Below are 22,325 nucleotides of genomic sequence, written 5' to 3' on the forward strand. Positions count from 1 at the left end.
TACTTGTTTATTTTACATCAGTTTTCCCTCGCTCCTCCTCTCCCATCCCCTCCCCTCCTTCACAATCCACTTCTGTTCAGAAAAGGGCAGGCCTCTCATGGATATCAACAAAATGTGGCGTAGCAACTTGTAGCAAAACTAAGCACCTGCCCTTGTACTAATGCTGGATAAGGGGACCCAGTATGAGGAATAGGGTCCCCAAAGGCCGTAAAAGAGTCAGAGACAGTGAGAGGGAGAAAGGATTGTAGGAACCAGAGGGGTCAAGGACATCACAAGAAAACCCACATAATCAACTAACCCGAACTCATGGGAACTCACAGAGTCGGAACTGACAACCGGAGAACCTACATGGGACCGACCTAGGCCCTCTACACATATGTAACAATTGTGCAGCATGGTCCTCTTGTGGGATTCCTAACAGTGGGAGTCAGTAAGTATTTTTAAGTGTTTGATATCCTTAGTCATGATAGGGAATGACTAAGATAATAATAGGGAAGAGCCAATTAAAACTGCTTGGAGAGTTCAACTCCCCCAGTCAGAATGACTAAGACTCAGATACAAATGACTAGCGCCAGGGAGGAGTGGGGAAAGAGGAACCTCACTCACTGCTGGTGGGAGCGTAACCCTGGGCAGCCACCATGGGAACCGGACTGCTGGTGGGAGCGTAACCCTGGGCAGCCACCATGGGAACCGGACTGCTGGTGGGAGCGTAACCCTGGGCAGCCACCATGGGAACCGGACTGCTGGTGGGAGCGTAACCCTGGGCAGCCACCATGGAAACCAAACTGCTGGTGGGAGCGTAACCCTGGGCAGCCACCATGGGAACCGACGTGGCGATTCTCAAAAGACTAAAATTAGAGCTGCTGTATAACTCAGCTCTGTCACCTGGACTTTTACCCATCCCAGAGATGCCTGTACATTCGTGTCCATCAGTGGCCTCGTCACAGCAAGAAAATGAGACTCAGTCTAGATGCCGATCGACAGATGAACAGATGCTGAGAAGGTGGTGCATACACACAGTGGAATTTTATTCAACCACACAAAGATGAAACTATATGAATTTCAGGAAATGGGTGGATCTGAAAATTATTATACCGAGCTATATATACCAGACTCAGAAAGGCAAACACCATATGTTCCTTCTCATATTCGAATGCCAACATCTAATTTGTTTTAAAGAGTTTATTTTTAAGTGTATGTGTATGCGTGTGTGTCTTTGTGCATATGGAGTGTGGGTACAGGCACCCACTGATGCCAGAAGAGGGTGTTGGATCCCCTAGAGATAGGTAGTTGTGAACTATCTATTGTAGGTGCTGGGAATGGAACCTGGGTCCTCTGGGAGAAAAGGAAGTACTTCTAACTACTGACCCACCTCTCTGGCCCAGATTCTAATTTTTATTTATGTGGGAATAAATGTGGGTAGGTCATAAAAATAGAAGAGCGGCCTTGAGCAGGGAAAGGAGGTTCTTTTTCAAAAAATTAATTTATTGATTTATTTATTATACATCTTGGCCTCAGTTTCCCTTCCCTCGTCTCCTCCTAGCCCACCCCCACAAAGGGCTCTAAGGAAGAGGAATGGGAAGATAATAGAACACACGAGACATAAAAATGCAAAGAAGAATTCTCCGGTCACATGGACACGAATGAGATGGGGGAGATGAGAGAGAAGCACTGGGGTCCATTTAAACAAACTGTAGAAGCTGAGGCCCAGGGCGGTGCCTGCTGTCAGACAGTGTCCTCTATACATGACAGGAGGGCTGCGCCCATGAAATCTCAACAGTGCGGTAGTCTAAACAAAGTGGCGCAGTGACTACGCCAACTGGCATGCCAGTGTGGGAAAGGGGACTCTCACAAGACCCACCCCCAGATGAAGAGCTATAGGCAATTAATGGCTGGTAAGGGTGGGAGGACCAGCCTTCTCTGGGGATGAGCCCCTGAAGGACCAGGAAGAGTAGAGCCAAAAATCTAAGTTAGCCGGTTCAGTGACTCTGTTCCAGGAACTAGCTGACCATAAAGTTAGATTATAATCTTGAGAATAATCTTGAGAAACAGGGAGTTACCCCCTTGTGATTATCACTGGTATTTTCAGAATTTTCCAATGATGCCCTCTCTACTCCCTTTGGGTTGTGGTTTCTTCCCCTAAATACCCCTTCTCCCAGCTACTCAGGGTTAAACTACTCTACCCCTGCGTGGGATATGAGTCTCGGCCCCAGCACGCTGATTCCTGTCAATAAACCTTGTGGGATTGCAGCAAGGACGGTCTCTTGTGAGTACTTGGGGGGGGGGTCGTGTTATCCCGAGACTTGAGTGAGAGTCTCCCAACTCCCAGGGTCTTTCACCCACCCCACCCCCCGTAAGTCATCCAACCTCAAGAGGTCATCCCTAAACACATACACATGTGAGCAACAGCAAAAATGAACCTAGCAGTTGTATTTATATATTATTTATTTATATATGTGTATGTAACAATAATAATTAAAGAAAAAGAAGCCACGAATTTGGGGGAGAGTGAGGTGAAGGGACATGGGATGGATCAGAAGGAGGGAAAGGAAGAGGAATGTAAATGATGAAAATGTGGCACACGTATATGACATTTAAAAATAAAAATAATTAGAGAGTATTTTCTAAAGAATGAAATTTGTTACTTTGTAGGCTAATTAAAAATTAGAAATAAAGTAAGAAGGAATAGAAAGAACGTCACATAATTAAAATTTTGTCAAAACAGTTCCTATGCATTTGTCCATATAAATGAGAATAGCATATCATCAGTGTAGTGGAACCAGTAGATAGATTTTATTTCCCTTTTTGTGATTTTTTATATTTAAATTTTGTAAGATTTCATATTTAGCTTTTGTAAGTTTCAAGTGATAGTTTGAATTTTCTTTTAATCAAGGGAAGGAAGAACATATGAAAAATATTTCTTCAGCAGAGGGAAAAGATGAGGCCCCAGATGGCTATCATTTGGCCAAGCTGGAGGTCAGATGCTGTCTGGTGGAGGGCGGGGCTTCTAACTAGGAGATTGGATATTTAAAAACCTAGGTGCTTCCCCTTGGTTCACACCTTTATTTCCCAACTTATATGTTTGATCTCCAGCAGCTCCTGGGAAGGAAAAAAAAAAGCGTCCCCAGACACTTCTGTCAGCACCATGAAGCCGCCCCTGCTCCCGTCTGTGGTGTTTCTTTGCATGCTGCTGCTGCTGACCGCACTAGGAGGGAGAAAGAAGCCGTACTCTCGTAGGTAGTGAGGATACTTGTGAGGCAGGGGATGGGCTCACTTCCGGACCAGGGAGTGGGTGTTGTGTCTGGCATTTTGATTCAGGTTCAATCTTTCCAGATCAGCTGTTGGAGAACCTAAGCAATCCTCCAGCTGGGATCACTCTCAGGCAGCAACATTCACACATAGACCACGAGCAGTGGAGACAGGATACGTCCCAGTGCCTCTGAGGCGCAAGAGCCAATACTGAGCTCCCTTCCTCCATTCCTACAGAAGTTCTCCAATTCCTGTCATGAGAATGAAACGGATATTTGTTAAAGAAACCTTAAAGTATATACCTCTTTTAGAATGTGAGAAGGCGCCAAGGTCCTTAGTTGAGCGAAGCTACGGGTCCATTGAGAAGAGAATCAGTGGAGGGGATGGAGAAAAGGGATTGAGAGAGAAGAATTTGGAGAGAGGCCAGCAAGTGGTTCATCGGGTAAAGTGCTTGCCAGGAAAGCCTGAGGACCCGAGTTTGAACCTGGGAACCCACAGAAACACAGAAGGAGGGAAGCGACCCCACAAAGCTGTCATCTGACCTCCACGTGTGTGTTATGGAACAGCCAGCAAGGAAGGGGTCTAGAGAAACCTGGTTCAAGCCAGGCATGGCTGATCACGCTTGTGATCCCAGCAATTAGGAGGCGGAAGCAGGGGTTTGGAGTTCAGCTTTACGTGAGTTCAGTAATAGCCTAGGCTACATGAAAGCCCATCTCAAAACAAAAACAAAACCAGAAAGCTTGTTCATATTCTCTCTGTCTACCCGAGACATGTAATGAAGCGAGTAGACATCTCAGACTTTCAAATCTCTTGTTAAATCAATCTATATTTTATAGACGGGTACATGGATGCTGGGAGCAATCAGAATCTAGTAATCTGTGGGAGCTGAGGTAATGAATTCAGTGGAGAGTCTATGAGGTCAGGGCCAAGGCGATGACATTACTAGGGGAACACAGAAGACAGACACCTTGACAGGAATATGAGGCTGGCACTCTGGGAGATACCTCCGACCTCAGAAAGGGCTTGTCTTACCATGCTTGCCTCTGGGGCTCTGTTCACCTCTTGTCATTTCGTTTCCATTTCAGAGAAAGAGCTGCTACTCGAGGAATGCTGGGGACAGCCAAAAGCTAACAACTGTGCCAAGAAGTGTTCTAGAACTTTCAAGTGTATATACAGAAATCACACATGCTGCTGGACCTACTGCGGCAACATCTGTGTAGAAAATGGGGTGAGTTGCAGATGTGCGTGTAGGGTATTGTTCTCACTGATACCACCCTCTGCCTCAGACTGTTACTCCTCAACAGAAGACCAAAGTTGTCCAAATCTGAGGCCCACACAAGGACCACACACAGACAGGCACTCACTCATACACACAGAGAGACAGACACAGCCACATATACAAACATACCTAGATAAACCCAGACATGCACAGACATATGTAGACACATCCATATATCCCTCCCGTAGACTTGTATAGATAACACACATAAAGACAGACAATTAATTATATACAGATAGAGACCTAGAAACATTCACACACACACAGACTTATGTAGACATGCACATATGGATACATACACACAGATAAACACTTATACCAAGCCCACACACAGAGACATGTACATACACACATTCACACATACAGAACCACAGACACATACATACTCACCATGTATACAGACACATATACAAAGGCACATCCAGACACACAGATAAACACACAAGCAGGCAGACACAAAGACACAGTACACACACACACACACACAGAGTGAGGGAGAGAGAAAAAGGGAGGGAGAGAGATGGAGGGAGGGAGGAAGGGAGGGAGGGAGAAAGAAGAAGGAAGGACATGCACGTGAGAACCTAAACTTCTTCTTTTACAGATATTTTTTGAAAGAAAGAAATGACCCTAACTTCTCCGTGACCCAGTCTCATGAGATCTAACAGCCATTTAGAGACTTCAGTGGTTACTTTTGGAAATACTGTGTTTATTGGTGGGTAGAAAAGCAAACATACTTGAAAAATAAACTGTTTGCTAACAACTGGGCTTCCATGTTTCTTTCCTTCACATCATTCTTTCTATTTTGCCCTGAATAGCTTGTTTTAAAGACTATTTATTCTTTCACAGTTTCATGCCATATGTCATGTTCTTTGATCAAAGCCTGCTTCGTGCCATCTCTTACTTCCTCTCCATTCCCATCAAATCCCTTCTTTGTTCAAAGTTGTTCCTACTCTTTGTATACCAAGCTGTCCTCGAACTCACAGAGATCTGCCTGTCTCTGCCTCCCGAGCGCTGGGATTAAAGGTGTGCCCCACCACACCAGGCTCCTCTCCTACTCTTGGCTGTACTTCTTACAATTCCTAACTGTAGAAATTTTGCCATCTTATGTAGCTTAGAATATACAAGCTACTCCTGTGAACTTTCTCAGGTACCATTTTAATGTGAGGAGTTGGCAAGTGAGCCCTTTGTTTCTTAAAGAGTGGGTCTTTCATAATTTGTTTAGGTATATGGAAGTCATTCTTTATGTTGCACTAAACAAAGAAAACAAATGTATGTGTACCTGGCCGATGATAGGTCTCTAACTAATGTGGGGATGTTTACAAGGAAGCTTTCATCAACAGCTGGAGATGTCCCTCAGTGCTAGCATTCCCAGTGGTGGCAGGTCCCAGGCAGCTCCCAGGACCAGGGTGACCTGCATAGGCCTAATTATTAGGCCAGCACTGTAGACCTAGGCTTCCCAATGCCCTGTACAGACACTTCCTATAGTCTCCCAGCATGGCATGCTAGACACTCTGCCCCAAGGCCAGCAACTTCAGACTGAGCTGATGGGAAACCTCCAGCAGTCAATGACCTTTAAGAAGTTGGACCAGAAAAAAAAAAAAGTAAAAAAAAAAAAGAAGTTGGACCAGGTTAGGGTGTGAACTTTTGGTCAGAGAAAACCCGCTGGCTCGCCCAGGGCTCTCTCTCTCTTTCTGGTTCCCGTGTTACACACCTGAAGTTGAATTTCTCGTTCCTGTTTTGTGAGTTTGCCCCTTATAATAAAGAAAATATAACTGGAATCTTTTGGAGTTATCTTGGGATTCTTTGACCTGTGCCCTTACGCCCAACACCTGGTGCCCACAGTTTGTCCTTAGGGTTGAGGACACCATTTAGGGGCTGATTATTACTTGTACAGGGTAGAGGGTTGGGGTGAAAATTATGTAGGCCTGGAGATCTCCTTGAAAAAAAAAAGAGGGAATATTGAATGGGATAATAGGTAACTTAGTGTGAACTTCCTCACACTAATAATAATAGTGAGTAATAAAATAAATACTTGTGAGCCACTATTTATGGACAATTTACACTGGTATAGTTTCTTGTATATTGACACAAGTTCAAATTCTATTTGTTATTTCTGTTTATAATATTTGTACACCTATGCAAAATTATTTTGTTAGATTGTATGCATACATGTTTCTACCTTTAAGACATTTTGTGCATTGATGCAGTTTTTAGAATATATTTATCATATTGTATTATATATATTCCCACCTCTGATCAAGATACGGATACATTGTTTACATTTTGAGGTCATTGTCCTCATTTACTGCACAGTTATTTAAAGATTATTTAATATTCTGATATGAAGTCTTAGTCTTTAAGTTATGCAGGTATTAGTATTATAGGTTGTCACGCCCGACCTCGACCAGCAAGGACTGACGCGACACCAAGAATCTTCCAGCAAGCGGCTTTATTGCAGGATCTCAGTTACAGCTTAGGGGTAATGGCGTCTTCTTCCCCGAACCCTCCGCATAAGCAGCTTATAAGCCTCTGTTCTCCAATAATTGTTAGCCACGTGGGCATAGCTCATAGGCTCCCTGGCAACTGCAGACACTCGTCAGAGTATGATGCAGAGTCACTCCACAGAGGAGCTGTGATCCGATGCCAAATAAGGAGTTGTTTACTCCAAGGTGGCCGTTAGAAAGGCTAAGAGCCAGCGCCATGTTTAAGGCGCGGTCGGGGAGCCATTTGGGGGAGGCGAGCAGCGCCCCACATTAGGTCAATAGTTATTCATGTTTTTTATACATATAGTCAGATTAATTAGGTCCTTTAGATACATAGAGATTGTATTCTACACAGATAGGCAATCTTCAACTGCTTTAAGGAACTGTAGAACATAGCATTTAAATTACTTAGGGTTCTGTTGATGTGTCACACAAGTGCTTCTGATAGCACTGATCTATTCTCGAGAGAATGTTGAGTACCAAAGACACCTCCACTTGGAGATTGTTTTCTTTTTGGCACAACTGGCCTTTGGGCAAGGAACTGCCCATGCCTCGACCACTGACAAAGTACATGGTGTCCAGACTGGATAAGAAAGACACAAGGAAAAGGACTGCCAAACCCTGCCAAGACAGGGTAAGATGGTTCTAAAAATTTTCCTGCCTCTGAAAATGATTAGGCCTTAGCCAAACTTGGTTGCTCCCAACATTGCAAATGAGACTTTGGGTGATTGCTCAGGTAGCTAGTTATCTCTGTCATATACTGCACATTTTGGAAGCTGCTTGATTGAATTTCCCACCTAGTCAAGTAATATTATCTCTCTTCTCAGGCCTTCAGTGAGGTTGAAGATTAAATAGTCATAGTTACCATCCTCTTATGATTTAGCCAAGCCATTTCCAATGCAAGACTTAGACTCCTTAAGAGAGAATGTTTATTAAAGCATTTATCATATGTTCCTTGCTTAATATTGTTTATGTTGGTTGTAATTTTATACTTGATATCTGTTCCTAGTGTATATAGTTTTGTATTGGGTTTGGAACTGTCTTCTTTAGATAAAAGGGGAAGGTAATGGGGAACTTCCGTCAGCCAATGACCTTTAAGAGGTTGGACCAGGTTAGGGCTTGACCTTTTGGGTACCCAGAGAAAACCGCTCTCTTGCCCAGGGGCTTTCTCTCTCTCTCTCTCTCTCTCTCTCTCTCTCTCTCTCTTTCTGGTTCCTGCATTAACACACCTGAGGTTGGACTTCTCATTCCTGTTCCATGAGTTTGCTTCTTATAATAAAGAAAATATAATTGAAATATTTTGGAGTTAGCTTGGGAGTCTTTGACCTGTGCCCTACCCCCAACACTGAGCCTTTAAACCTACAGTGGACACAAGGGAGACACCATATCCTGAGGATCCTGGACCGCCTGGATGACTTTCTTTGGGCTTGTCATAGGACAAGGTCAACCCCAGGCCAAGCTAACAAATGCATTCAGGAATGACTGAATTTTGGATTTAGCACAAGCACCATTTCAGGAGAGTCTTGATTGCACAGAGTAAGAAGGAGTTTGCACCCCTAGTAATTAATGTGTACTGCCAATAGCCTAAGGGCAAGTCACTTAGCTACCTTGTGCCAAGTCATTTCTTCAGTGCCAGCACAAACCTCCTGTCCCTCTTTCTGACATGCCTCTGGATCAAAAGAAGAGTCAAAAAGTGGGCGGTTTGGGGTTGGTGGAGAGCATTTAGCTAATAAAGTCACTCAAGTCTCAGATCCCAAGCTAGGCCCCACTGTTGGTGCGTCCATACCCACCATTGATAGACGGGATAGGATCTGGTGTGCGGGTGTGAAAGAATACGTTTGTGTTCAGGAGATGGAGAGAACTGAGCAACAAGTGCCCAGAGAAAACACCCTCCTCCAGCCACACGAGACCCTCTCACTCTTTCCCAGGCCCAGTCACATCACCTGATTTCCCAGGATGACTATCTCCATTGTAGAACGCTAATCTCGGAAGGGTGGGCAGAGCTAAGGAGAGGACACCGTCTTCAGGGAGCCTCCTACTCTCTGCTCCAGTTTTGCTTGGTTTTGTTTTTAATCTCTGCCTGTGTGGCGCTTAAGGGTTTTTCTGACTCCAAGGCAAGGCGTGTTCTCTTCAATACTGGGACATGCTGCACACGACCGCTTTGGTGGAAGGTCTGATTCCGTGTGCTGTGTGCTAGAGCCTCTTGGAATTGGAGTGGGTGCACAGGTCCAAAGGACAAACTGGAGACAAATTACTAACGAGAGAGAGAGAGAGAGAGAGAGAGAGAGAGAGAGAGAGACAGAGGAAGTAGAGCTATTGGACCTGAGGAGGGCACGCGTAGGGACGACACTGGGTTTAAGTGATTACCAGCAGTGAGTGTAAAGAGGACAGATGCCACATCATTTATTCTGATTTATTTACCAGAGTCAACCGGGACAGGCAGTGTGGTGGGTATGGGTGAAGCCATATCTCCTTCAAAGTTGGGGGAGGACTGATCCATCCAAGAGATGTCGTTAGGGGGAGCGATGGTCATTTCCCACACCCCGTCGTCCAACAGGTTCACACAGACGTTCCCACACCACATGGAACAGCATATGTTATTAGCTTGGCAGTCTTCGTGAGACTCACAATGGTGCTTACACAGATACGGCTTTGGCCTCCTCTGACACTTCCCGATGGCAGGGAGATCTTGTGCTACTGAAAAGAACAAGAATGGGAGGGTGAGTAGAATGGTTGCCTAGAGAGAATCCCGCCCAGGCTTAAAGTTCCTTCAACAAGTTAAGGTCGCACTCAACACGCCTGGGGTTTCCAGGCGCCTGTCTTGGTGCCTCTCACCAAGTCCTGGTGATGAGTTGTTTTCTAAATCCCATGCTCCACGCTACTCTCAGCACCTCCTCCATAGCTGTCAGCCTCCGGCTCTCCTCTCCTGGTTTTCCTCTTACCTGCATCCAGGACCAGTCTCTCCTGGCAGACAGAGCTTTGATGACATCACCTCTGTGGGATGTATCTTCTTACTCAGCCCACAGAAACCTGAGACATTTCTCAGATCCCCTCTACTCTACAGAATTTGCAGGGTTCATGAGGGTGACCAGTCAACCCCTGGCCTCTTTTTGCTTTCTTGGCTATATCTTTCCAGTATCCCGTCCCTTTCACAGTTAATCTTCTCCTGACACCCCTGCCTCAGACGGTAATTTCATCCTACCTCTTTCATGTTCGATGTCTGTTTCTGCATCTGGACCCATTTTTATGCCCTTCAACCCCCCACGAGCCTCTCTGCACGTTTACCCTTCCCAAATATGCATCAATAAAAAAACAATTGTCTTGTTTGTCCTTTGGACTTTCAGCCTGGGGGCCCCTTTCGCCACAGTAGGGATCCTTGGCGTCTGGATCTTTGGAACGAAGTGGGGGAAAATGCAGATTTACTCTCCACCTCTTCACTTTGTCTAGCTCTAGGAACCAGAGTGGGGAGAGCTGTGATCACCAGGAGCCCGGACAGTGTTGTGGAGGAGCAGGGTAGGCAGTGGTGCCTCTTCAGCGTCCCTCCTGGCCTGTTACCCACCTTACCTTCGTTTTGTGTCCGTTTTCGGCGGATCCCTCCCTGGGCTAGTGATGACAGTAACAGCAGGGCGAGGGTAAGTTGCGGAGCCCTGGACAGCATGGCTTGGAGCAGAGCCGTCGGTGAGCTGAGAGCTCCGCTGGATGGCAGACTTCCCCACAGCGGGATGAGGGCTCACTGCTTCCTATGCTGGCCAAGCCGGGGCAGAGCAACAGCCTATCTCTTTCCCTTTTCTTGTCTCCTGATCTGTCCCATGAGACTTTTCTCAGAAGATACCTCCTTTCGCAGTATCAGTTCTTTTTTTTTTTTCTGCTAAGATAATTTCCATAATTGTGAAATATATCATTTAGAGCCCAGGAGATGGTTCAGTGGGTAAAGAGTTTGCATGTAAAAGTTGGCCTGGAGGCCAATGTCGACAAACCGGAACTGGGAGTCTTGGCAGAGCAGACAGCTCGCTGGGTCTTGCTGGGCTGCCTGGGGCAGAAACTTTGAGTGCTAAGTTTGGGGAGAGACTGTGAAATCTACCGCTAGTTTCCACATGCACACGCACAAGCATACATATATATGTGCACACGTGCATACACTACACACACGAAGGGAAATATACAATTTATTTTAATTTGTTTTTGTTTTTTTGTTTTTTGAGACAGGGTTTCGCTGTGTTGCTCTGGCTGTCCTGGAACTAGCTTTGTAGACCAGGCTGGTCTCAGACTCACAGAGATCCGCCTGCTTCTGGACGCCCCTACCCGTGCTGGTATTAAAGGCATGTGCCACCACTGCCTAATCTATTTTAGTTTTTTTTTTTATTATAAAGATTTTATGGAACAAAGAAGAGAAAATTATGATTAAGAAGACTATAGTCTCACCAGTGAAAATAGGCTCATTTTAAAAATTTATTTGGTCTGTGTCATATCTTTGCACTGCACATGAAACCAGGACATAAGATCCCCTGGAATTAGAACTGCAGGCAGTTGTGAACCGCCTGATACAGGTGCCGGAACCAAATCCGAGTCCTCTGCAAAAGCAGCAAGTGCTCATAACCACTGGTCCGGCTCTCCAGCCCTGACCCTTGTTTTGCTGTGTTATCTTTCGGTTCTCCAGGCACTTCAGGGTCACATTTTGGCTCAGTCATTTTTGTAACTTGTCTGCCATTTACTTAATCATGTAACAGTTTCACAAAATGCCCTTCCATAATTGCACTGCTTCCAATTAAATCACACATATGGTCAAGTGTTTGTTCTAATTCATGCTGCTCTGCAAAATACCCCAGACTGGAAGGGTTGCACAGAGACTGAGGAGGACCGACGAGGTGGTAACTCTGCTCACCTAGATCCATCTACAACGCTGGGGTGGGAGGTCCTTCTGTCTATGTGCTGCTTTTATTGGTTAATGAATAAAGAAACTGCCTTGGCCTGTTGATAGGGCAGAACTTAGGTAGGCAGGGAAAACCAAATGGAATGCTGGGAGAAAGAAGGGCGGAGTCAGTGAGAAGTCATGGAGCTGTCGCCAGAGATAGACTTGCTGAAATTTTGCTGGTAGGCCACAACCTTGTGGTGACGCACAGATTAATGGAGATGGGTTAAATTAATATGTAAGAGTTAACAAACAAGAAGCTAGAGCTAATGGGCCAAGCAGTGATTTAATTAACATAGTTCCTGTGTGATTATTTCAGGTCTAAGCTATCTGAGCAGCCAGGAAAAACAAGTGGGCCCCTTCTCCAACAAACTGGTGCCCAATGTGGGGTCCAAACCCACGACCCTGGGATTAAGAGTCTCATGCTCTACTGACTAAGCTAGCCAGGTGGCTGCTTGCGTCTCTGAGTCATGTGCACTGCCCCACTTCCAGTCACACAGCCAGTCCACGTTGCCACCAAGCAAGCCACAGAAGTCTGTTCACAAATCCCATCCAAATATTCCATTTCTCTAAAGAGTCAGAGTGTGTGTTAGCAGCATGGCCCACGGCTGGGAAGCTGCCATTTTGAAACCCACGCAGCTGATACTGCTGAATCAGTAAGACCTCTCTTAAAGGAGCCGCAGCATGTCACCTCAAGCAAAGCCCAGTTGGAAAAAAACAATGTGGCTAAACTTTGTTTTTTAGTGTCTAGAATTCCTTTCCAAACCCTCTCAGGTTTTAAGTGAATTTTAGTTGGCCACGTGGGTACCAATCTGTTGGAGAAGGGGGCACCTTGTTGGTTCCCAGCTGCCTGGCTACTTTAGACCCAAAATAATCACACAAAAACTATATTAATTAAATCATTGCTTGGCCACCACAGCACTGTGAAGGCTCTGACTTTGTTTCATGGGTTCTTGGCTTTTAAAAAAAATTAAACATCTTTTTTTTATCCTTTGACAAGTTCATACTTTATATATATAGAGTATGCTGATCCCATTCATTCTCAACACTTACCTTCCACTGCTTTCTGAATTCTCTGCCCCCAATATGTCCATGTTTGTGCTTCTCTCTCTCTCTCTCTCTCTCTCTCTCTCTCTCTCTCTCTCTCTCTGCATACCAGAGAACCTACCTATCTCTGATGAAGCCCCACCTCTTAAAGGTAACACCGCTCTTACCACTGCTGCTCTGGGTACCACCTCTCCAGCACAGGAACCTTCAGGGAACAAACTACAGACCATAGCAGGTACCATTGTCCTCCTCATCTGTAATTTCCCTTCAGTGTGTTTTCCCATTCTTCACACTGCTGTAATTTCCCTTCGGTGTGTTTTCACGCTGCTGTAATTTCCCTTCAGTGCATTCCTACACAGTTGTAATTTCCCTTCAGTGTGTTCCCACACTCTTCACACTGCTGTGATTTCCCTTCAATGTGTTCCCACACTCTTCACACTGCTGTGATTTTCCTTCAGTGTGTTCCCACACTCTTTACACTGTTATAATTTCCCTTCACCTGTGTTCCCACACACTTCACATTGTTGTAATTTCCCTTCAGTGTGTTCCTACACTCCTCACACTGCTGTAATTTCCCTTCAGTGTGTTCCCACACTCTTCACATTACTGTAATTTTCCTTCAGTGTGTTCCTACACTCTTCACACTGTTATGATTTTCCTTAAGTGTGTTCTCACACTCTTTACACTGTTATAATTTCCCTTCACTATGTTCCCACACACTTCACACTGTTGTGATTTCCCTTCACTGTGTTCCCACACTCTTCACACTGTTGTGATTTCCCTTCACTGTGTTCCCACACTCTTCACACTGTTGTGATCTCCCTTCACTGTGTTCCCACACTCTTCACACTGTTGTGATTTCCCTTCAGTATGTTCCCATACACTTCACACTGTTGTGATTTCCCTTCAGTGTGTTCCCACAGTCTTCACACAGTTGTAATTTCCCTTCAGTGCGTTCCCACATTGTTGTACTTGGGTTTCCAAGCCCGGGCCTCTGTCTTTGTACTGGCTTGTCCTCCTAGGTCACCAAGTCTGTGGAGACATAGCACATACTTCCCACTGCTCAGAACACCAGGGGAACACAGAAAGAGCTTCACACAAAGACATCTGTTGTTACATAAAGTAATCCTTTGGGCCATGTTTGAGAGGAGCCTGCTCTTTGAGCTTGACCTTTTCATGTGTGTTGTTGTTGCTGTTGTTGTTTTGTGTGTGTGTGTGTGTGTGTGTGAGAGAGAGAGAGAGAGAGAGAGACAGAGAGAGACAGAGAGAGAGAGAGAGAGAGAGAGAGGAGGTAGAGGGGCAGAGGAGAACCTTGGGTGCCCTGGTCTGTCACTATCTACCTTATCCCGTTGAAACAGGGGCTTTAAATGAACCTGGAGATTGACATTCTCAACCTGGCTAGGTGGCCAGCAAGAACTAATGGCTCTTTTGCCCATCTGCCCCAGTGCTGGAATTACAGGCATGTGAGGCACTCTCAGGATCTTTTAAAAATGTGTATGCTGGCATCTGAACTAGGGTCCCATGGTTGCCCAGCAAGCTCTCGTATTCACTGTGCCATCTCTCCAGTTCCTATCATGTTTCTCTTTGCTATTTGGTGAACAAATCTCTCCACCCACCAAGCAACAACTCTGTAACAAGATCTCGACTTTAGGTTTGATCAGTTCCCTGCCTTTATTTGCTAGATGGCCAACTAGCTTTTATAAAAATACAGTTTCTTCACCTACGTAAACCCTGGAGTGCATCTGTGGTAGCCTGAACTTTGGAATCAATACTGAGTGGGATGCGATGATAAAGGTCAGGGTCACAGAACTGGATGTGGTATGACACCCCTGTAATTCTCGCATTCTGGGGGTAGGGGCAAGAGGATTGCCATGAGTTCTGGGCAAGCCTGGGCTACAGCGTGAGATCATTCCTCAAAACACCACCATAGCCAACACGGACAGGTGCCTTTGACTCCCTTCCTGTGGGGGGAACTCAGATGCTTCAGGAAAAGACTGCACCCTGTGCTTGAGGAACTCTGGATTGAGACTGGAGCTGTAGACCAGGCACACAATGTCCCTCGCCCACCCAGACACCATCTGTGTCGATGCGGTGCGGTGCTTTCTGGTGGAAGGGTGCCAGAGAAAGAGTCTGTGATGTGGCCAACACGTAACTCCTGGGCTGAACTTAAAACTCCGCTACCACAAAAGTCACCCTAACTTCTAGGCCCCTGAACGTCCGGGTTCCCCTCTGCTGTGCTCTGTTCCAGGTCTGGACGGAAGAGCTGTGAGTACATTCTCACGAGCACCTGTGGAAGGTGGAGTGTGAGGGTCTTGAGTTTTGTTTGTGGTTGGCTTAGCCTAACTGCTGCCTGAGTAGTGTCAAAGCCATTCCCATGATAGGGGTGGTGGTGGCCTTTTGTTCCAGTGAACAAACTGAAAAAGAGGTGACAAGACCGATATATCCAAGACGTCAAAGGTAAACTTCAGGTGGATGAAGCAGTCACCTGCACTCCTGTCTAGCTGTTTTTTTTTCCACATTGTGTACTTTTATGACATTACAAAAGAGTAAGTAAAAGAAGGAGGCAAAGCTGGAGAGGGAGACTGTGAGTGTTACCACTCTGAGGGGAAAGGCTTCCTCACTGCAAATGATACAATTCTGCTGGGGGGGGGTTGGGGTGGGTGGGGGTGCGTGGGGTGAGGGGGTGGGAAGAAGGTTTCCCCACTGCAAGTGTTCAGGTCAGAGGAAGGTTTCCCAAAAGTGTTACAGTTCTGAAGGAAAAGGTACTCTGGCAGATGGGAGTCAAGGACTATCATAAAGTCACACTGCACAACAAAACTTACACAGAGAGTTATTGGGAGTGACGAATAATGTACAAGTATACAACTGTATTGGTGGTCATCAGGTAGAAGAATTATTGATATTCCTCTGTTTCCTCTTGTATTTTGTACTCTAAGAATTACACAATCTAAGGACTTATTATTTTCCTTAGTGAAAGCAATGGATTCTGAAAAGAAGCGATTTCACAAAAGAAGGCACATGTTGTGCGGGATGGGAAGCAGCCCAAGGGAAATGGACGGCTAGAGAGGGAGTCGGTGTACATGTCGGGGCCAGCAGAATGGGAAGGGCAGGACATAGAGCAAACACGTCCCCCAGCGTGTCCTTCTCCTTCTTGCTCAGTTTGCCTTCATTTCTTTTCTGCTTCTAGCAGCAGTGGATGAAGATTTGTCTTCCTGTAGACGCTAAGTCTGCTATGAGGCTCCGGATTCTCCTCCTTACTGTGCCCATCTATGGGTTTGTGGTGTTTCTGCACGTTCTGGGAAACCTCAAGGATAGATATGGTAACAGTAATCCTATGACCTCTGTCCACTCCTGGCATATCTGTCGTAGCTGACTTCGGGCCCATATTTCAAAGTCGTTCTTCAGAAGGTCAGGCACTGACAACCCGAGTTCAGTTGCTGGAACCTATGGTGGAGAGAACTCTCAAAAGTTGTCCTCTCGCCTCCCCTTGTGTGCCATGGCTCACGCATGCCTTCACCTACATGCGTACACCACACACACATACACACACTACAGAAACCTTAAAAATCAGAGCTATCCTTAAGCAGAGACATCCCAGGAGACTACACTGGATGCTTCCAATCTAGCGTCCCTTTAAACTCCATCTGCATCTCGAAAGCATTACCAGGTTTGTGGAAAGAGAGCAAAACCTTTCTACATCACACAGAGCACAAGGAAACACAATTTTTCATCAGACCTGTTCAGTTTGAATCATGTAAAGGAAGTATTAACAACCAAGTTTTTCTTTGCACTCGTATTTCAAAATCTCTGCTTTGGCTGGGTGAGACACTGATGACCAGCACAGTGGAGGTATTAGTCACGTCCTGCTGGGCTCTCTGGCAGAAAGAGCTGGGGCAGAGCTGGGTCCACTGGACTCTCGCTTGGGCTGAGTGGAAAGTGAGGTTCCTACTGTCTTTGGCTCAGTTTTCCCATTCTGCAAGTTGGGTTTTGTCAGTATAAACTTGGTCAGGTGGTATATGTTGGGAAGGCACCCCTGGTCTGAGCTTTAGGACCCAGAATCCCACAGTGTTCTGGTAACAGCTGGGAGGAAGGAATGCCTGTCATACAAGGATGCTCTCTTAGAGAGAGTCTGACTAGAAGTGGGGGGATTTTGAAGGACAACCTCTTCTATCCTGGATTCTTCCTGGCATGGGGCATCCAAGTTCCAGAAGGGTTTGCTTGGTCTGAAAATCTGAAAGGGTGTCTGCTGCCCATCGTGAGTAAGCAGACCCTGGCAATCCCTAGCATCTCTATTCCAGGTGAGATCAAAGAAATCGACCAGTGCTGGGTACAGCCTCCCACAAGGTTTTGTGGGAAAAGGTGCACGAAGGTGCATGGATGTGTGAGGCCGAACCATACGTGCTGCTGGACGTACTGTGGAAACATCTGCTTGGACGATGAGTGAGTGGCTGGGGTGAGAAGGCAAGGGCACGGGCACACTTGAGTTCTGCTCCTCGCGTGCCATCCAACCCACTGTTTAGAAGCCGCAGAAACAATCAGATAGAGCAAAAAGCTCCTATCTCTAAATGCAGGTTACTTTCACCAAGAAATCAAGACTCTGACTGGGGTCGGGGTTTGCTTTTCCTGCCACTCTCTCTTAGTTTCTTTGCTTCCCATACGACATTGCCTACTAGTTCACGTGTCCCTCGTTTGTCTGAAAGACCTGATCACTACTGCTTCCTTTTTCTCAGCCAGACCCTAGAAGATCTTGTATCTTCTCAGTCAGCAAACCATTTTGGGGAAATCGCTTTCATTTGTTTTAAAGTTTATTTATTTTGTGTACATACACTCACATACGCCACCATGCGTGTGTAGAGGTTGGAAGACAGCTTGTGAGAGCTGGTTCCTGTCTACCTTCTAGGTCCTCAGGATTGAACTTGGGTAGTCAAGCTGGGTGACATGTGCTCTTATCTGCTGAGTTGTCTTGGTGTCTCAGAAACTTGATTTTGGAGGACAACTTCTGATGTAACAGAGAATTCTGTCATTTTCCAGAGCCTCCAAGCTTTTGTTTGGATATGAATTTATTCCTAGGGATACTGATATCTAACGATCTAATTTTTCTCTTTCAGAGAACCTTTTAAAACACTGATGAAACTCTAGTCTCTATGTGGTCCACCGCTGGTGTGGGTTGGGGAGTGACCGACTGGGAGGAATGCTGCCTGCTTCCCTGTAGGGACGCTCACTCCAGCCGAAAGCCATTCTGCTCTCTCCTAATGTCTTCGCTCAGAGAAAGTTCGAGCTTTTTCCAAATAAATAGACATATCAACCTGAGGTTCTGTGGTTCTTCCTCTTTTTTTTTTTTTTTTTTTAGATGTGCGTTCTCTCTTTTTAGAAAGTCCAACAGTCTTAACAGTTGCTCCCATCCCATTATGGACACAGGCACAAGTCTGTCGTTTGTGTATTAACTAATTACTGTAGCGAAAAAGCAAAGAGGTTAACAAAAATTCCATGGCACTTCTAAGCATGATGGTGCACACTCGGCAGTGTGAGGCGGAAAGATTGCAAGTTCAAGGTTATCAGCAGCAGCAACAACAAATTCACATGACAAGCAAATTAAGTTAATTTACATTCATAATGCACTTTTCCGAGGGTCATCTGAGATGGGTACCAAGAACTCCCAGGAGGGGCTTCTCTTTCTCCCACACCTAGTCTCCTTCCTGCCCTGCCGTCTTACCTGGGCAACCATGCTCATCTCCCAAGCCATGTGTTCTGGGCTTTGCTGCCTGTGTTTCTTATCTGGACTGTGTCTGGATGTGATTTGACCTGGATGAGAATATTAGAGGACACCTTCCATGCATTCAACCTTATGCCTCTGTCTGGAACAGAGAACAAGGTGTGTGTGTGTGTGTGTGTGTGTGTGTGTGTGTGTGTGTGTGTGTGCGCGCGCTCTGTGCATGCATATGTGTATTGTAGGGAGGCTTTACATTGATGTCGTGTCTTCCTCAACCACTCTCTACTTTGTTCATTGAGGCAAAGTCTCTTAACTGAATCCAGAGCTCTCTGACTCTGTTAGTCTAGGGACCAACACCTTGCTCCATGGCTTCTCCTGAACTCTGGCATTACAGGCAGCTCCCATACCCACCAGGCATTTACACAGGTGCTGGGATCTGAATTCTAGTCCTCGGGCCGGTACCACCAGCTCTTCACCCATTGAGCCATCTCCCAGCTCAAGACAGTCCTCCTCAGATGCATGAGTCAGACTGTTGCTTCTGTCTACTTTACATACAGCCCAAGGAGAAGTTTGCAATATAGTGCAGCAGAGACTGATGTGGTTCGTCGCGTACTGGTTAGTGCCTTAGAACTCAGGGGGACAAAGCAAGACAATGAATGGTTCAGGGGCACAAGAAATAAAAGAGAGAGATCCTGGAGCCCTTTGGAGGGACAGCGACTGTTTCTTCATGATACAAAGTAAGGAACAAAGGGTGAAAAGCACCAGGGAAGGGAAGGGAAGGGAAGGGAAGGGAAGGGAAGGGAAGGGAAGGGAAGGGAAGGGAAGGGAAGGGAAGGGAAGGGAAGGGAAGGGAAGTCCTCATTTGGGGCTGGGTATTTTGCTTCAGAATCAGGTCTTTTCCCTACCTTTATGGTCTGCAAAGGAAGAAAGATGTTGGTTGGTCAATATTAGCAAAAGAGTAATTTGGTACACAGTTGCTGCAGTCTGCAAGAATTGTTCAGTGAGATTCCAGCTGATTAAAGCAGAAGGCTGGCCCACCAGAACAAATGTGTTCTGATGGAGATAAACTCAGTCGCAAGGCGCTGGGCCTACCACCTTTTGTATAATGGCTGATTCTTACAGTAGATCTCTTGCGAAGCCATATGCACTCTCTTTTGGGGCAAGATTTAGCAGTGCATAGATTACTGAGCACAATTTTTCCCATGTACTGGTATTTTTGGTCACCTTTTCCCACTCTGTGGGTCCTCGGGTGGGAATTTAGTCACACAGTCTATAGCCTTGGTTCCCACGGTCTAATCTCCGCTTCATTCCCTGAGATGAACGTAGAAGCCAGCTCCCTGAAGTTATCTTCTTCTTGGCAGGACATTTTGTGAGGAGAGGAGTCCTTCCTATGGTTCACATTCTGGACCTTTAAGATAGGGGTGGCACGTCCGGGCTCGTTTGATTCTTAGTCCTTCATGATAAAGAGACTGGTGCCCTAAATTCTCCTATAGCTGACTTGGGAAAGTGCTAACTTCAGTTAGCCCCAGTTCTACCCTAACAAAAAGCTATTAAATCCCCTTCATATGGATGGCATTAAGGACACGCACCTCCATTTGCTTGGGCTTTGGTTTGGAATTCATTAGCTCATGAATTTTGTACTATATAACCTTAAATTCCCCCTTGTCCTAACTATGAAGGGTGATATGAAGGGTCCAAGAATAAAATTATAAAAATGAAGATTCCAGAAACAAGAATACAGAAATAAAGAAGTATAAAGTTGTAAGCCTAGAAGAATGAGCACAGACTGTCAGCAGCTTTCTCAGCAGCTTGAGGATTAACTGTTAACAGTGGGTTACTCCGCTTTACAACCCATAGCTCTGTTCACAAGGCCAAAACCTCTCTCTGCAGACTGGGAGCCTAACACCCCCGGCCATCCCTGATTAAAGACAGATGTGAGCTGAGTTAAGTTTTAGGCAATAGATATATGACCTCTGGGTTACACATTTTCCCTGCTGTGTGAAACTGACAGCATCTAAGGGGAGAGCACAGGGCTTCAGCAACACGACCTGGAAGTACCAAGGAAGATAATAAATTAAGTACAAACATTAGTTTAACTGAAAAACTCTGTTAATGAAGTTTGTAAAGTAAGGCATCTGACTTTTACCCCGAGATTGTAAAAATGCCTTTGTTCAGACCTAATGCCTGGTGCCCCTAGTCAAAAAAGGTGGGTTCAGAAACCGGCCTTTGCCACAGCCTTACAGAATCCATCCCTGACTGTGGTCTCAGCTAGCTGGTAAGCTTTTAGTGCCCCATGGAGATTTTTTTATTTTATTTATTTATTTTTCCTGGAATCTGGTTTCTGGAATAAAAATTGCTTCTGGTTTATTAGACTTTGGTGGTCTGTCCCCATCTTTGTGTCATCCCCCGTGGACCCAACAATAGAAGTAATTTTCAGATCTGAAAAGTACCCTTTAGCTAGCTACACTGATGAAAATGCTAGTGCAGATCAAACACCACACATTTTCCTTCCGCAGCTTGCCCCGGTTGCCATGGCCACCATAAACAGCCTCCGTGGAACAAAAGGGAGTACTCAGGGAGCACAGCGCTGTCGCGTTTCCTCCCATTTTTCTGCATTTATTGATTACAAACTTCTAGCTTAACTGGCCACACTTAGAAATACAGTTTAACACACTTCCTTTCTCACCTTTTAGAGTTTAGAAGCTTCCCAGAAGCCACCTGGGCATCTTTTCTGGCCACATCTCCCCAGGGCCATAAAGATGCTGATAGGGCGCCTCCTGACAGTTATCTGCTTTTTGCCCCTGAGAAAATTCAAGCTCAGAGAATTGCCTTTGTTCGTGTGTGTGTGTGTGTGTGTGTGTGTGTGTGTGTGTAAGCTAGAAAATTTGCAGCACTAGGAGAGAACAAAGAACATGATTTGAACAGCATGTCTTTGGTGACATCACAGCCGCCAGTGCATCCGCAACACAGAGAAAGAAGTGTACATGTTTGTGCAACATGAGCTGCAGTTCTGCAGATTGCGTCATACCGGCCGCCAAGTGTAGAATAAATAAATTGGAGTGCTCCTGAAAACATGACTTTGAAAAGAAGGGGGGAAAAACTGAAAGGCAACCAAAACAGTGAAGTGTCCATGCAGAAGCAGTCATGGAGGAACTCAGGGACAAAGCAGATTAAGACAGGAAGCAAAGACCAAATGGTGACAGTCGTTTTTCAGGGCATGTGGACCTGTGAAGAGGTTAAAACTGACCAGTCAGAGAGTGACACCAGAAAGATGTTCCAATAGTGAGCCTGGATCCCCTCCAGAGCACCAATTCAGGATAAATACGCATCTTAACTACATGTTTGAGAAGTTCAGAAAGCAGCTGAAAGCATGCGAAACCGGCACACCAGAGCTCCCAGGAGCACTCCCAACATCCTCTTCTCGGGATCCTCTCATAGCTCGGTGCGCATGCCTCCGCAAACTGCCAACAACCTGCTTCTTCCTGGAGACGGAAAGAGAAAATTAAAAAATATTTCCAACATTCCAGCGTGTTTAGAGGGTCTGCTGTAGGGTCTGGGTTTTGTTTCACACGCTCTACTGGAGCTCCCCAGAACCACACATACCCCGTGGAAGCCATAATCTAAAATGAAATAAACCAAAGTACGGGG

The 22,325-nt window shown here is 45.8% G+C and overlaps 2 protein-coding genes across 3 annotated transcripts; both read left to right on the plus strand.

Annotated features, from left to right (window-relative positions):
* The first annotated feature begins 3,099 nt into the window (after positions 1 to 3,099).
* On the plus strand, positions 3,100 to 15,236 carry LOC125405077 (protein WFDC11). Its single transcript, XM_087911402.1, has 3 exons — positions 3,100 to 3,233; positions 4,335 to 4,477; positions 15,216 to 15,236. The coding sequence occupies exons 1-3, from the start codon at positions 3,146 to 3,148 to the stop codon at positions 15,234 to 15,236; spliced, it is 252 nt and encodes an 83-aa protein (XP_087767528.1). The 5' UTR covers positions 3,100 to 3,145.
* A 963-nt stretch (positions 15,237 to 16,199) lies between these two features.
* Positions 16,200 to 18,188, plus strand: Wfdc9 (WAP four-disulfide core domain 9). Of its 2 annotated transcripts, XM_085696259.1 has the most exons (4): positions 16,200 to 16,287; positions 16,373 to 16,375; positions 17,278 to 17,407; positions 18,076 to 18,188. In XM_085696259.1, the coding sequence occupies exons 1-4, from the start codon at positions 16,200 to 16,202 to the stop codon at positions 18,104 to 18,106; spliced, it is 252 nt and encodes an 83-aa protein (XP_085552385.1). In that variant the 3' UTR covers positions 18,107 to 18,188. The 2 variants fall into 2 exon arrangements, with proteins under 2 accessions (XP_085552385.1, XP_048296811.1); XM_048440854.2 differs by lacking the exon at positions 16,373 to 16,375 and having other exon boundaries at positions 17,266 to 17,407.
* The last annotated feature ends 4,137 nt before the right edge of the window (positions 18,189 to 22,325 follow it).

Source organism: Myodes glareolus, chromosome 10, assembly GCF_982192425.1.
Source record: "Myodes glareolus chromosome 10, mMyoGla1.1, whole genome shotgun sequence".
Lineage (NCBI taxonomy): Eukaryota > Metazoa > Chordata > Mammalia > Rodentia > Cricetidae > Myodes > Myodes glareolus.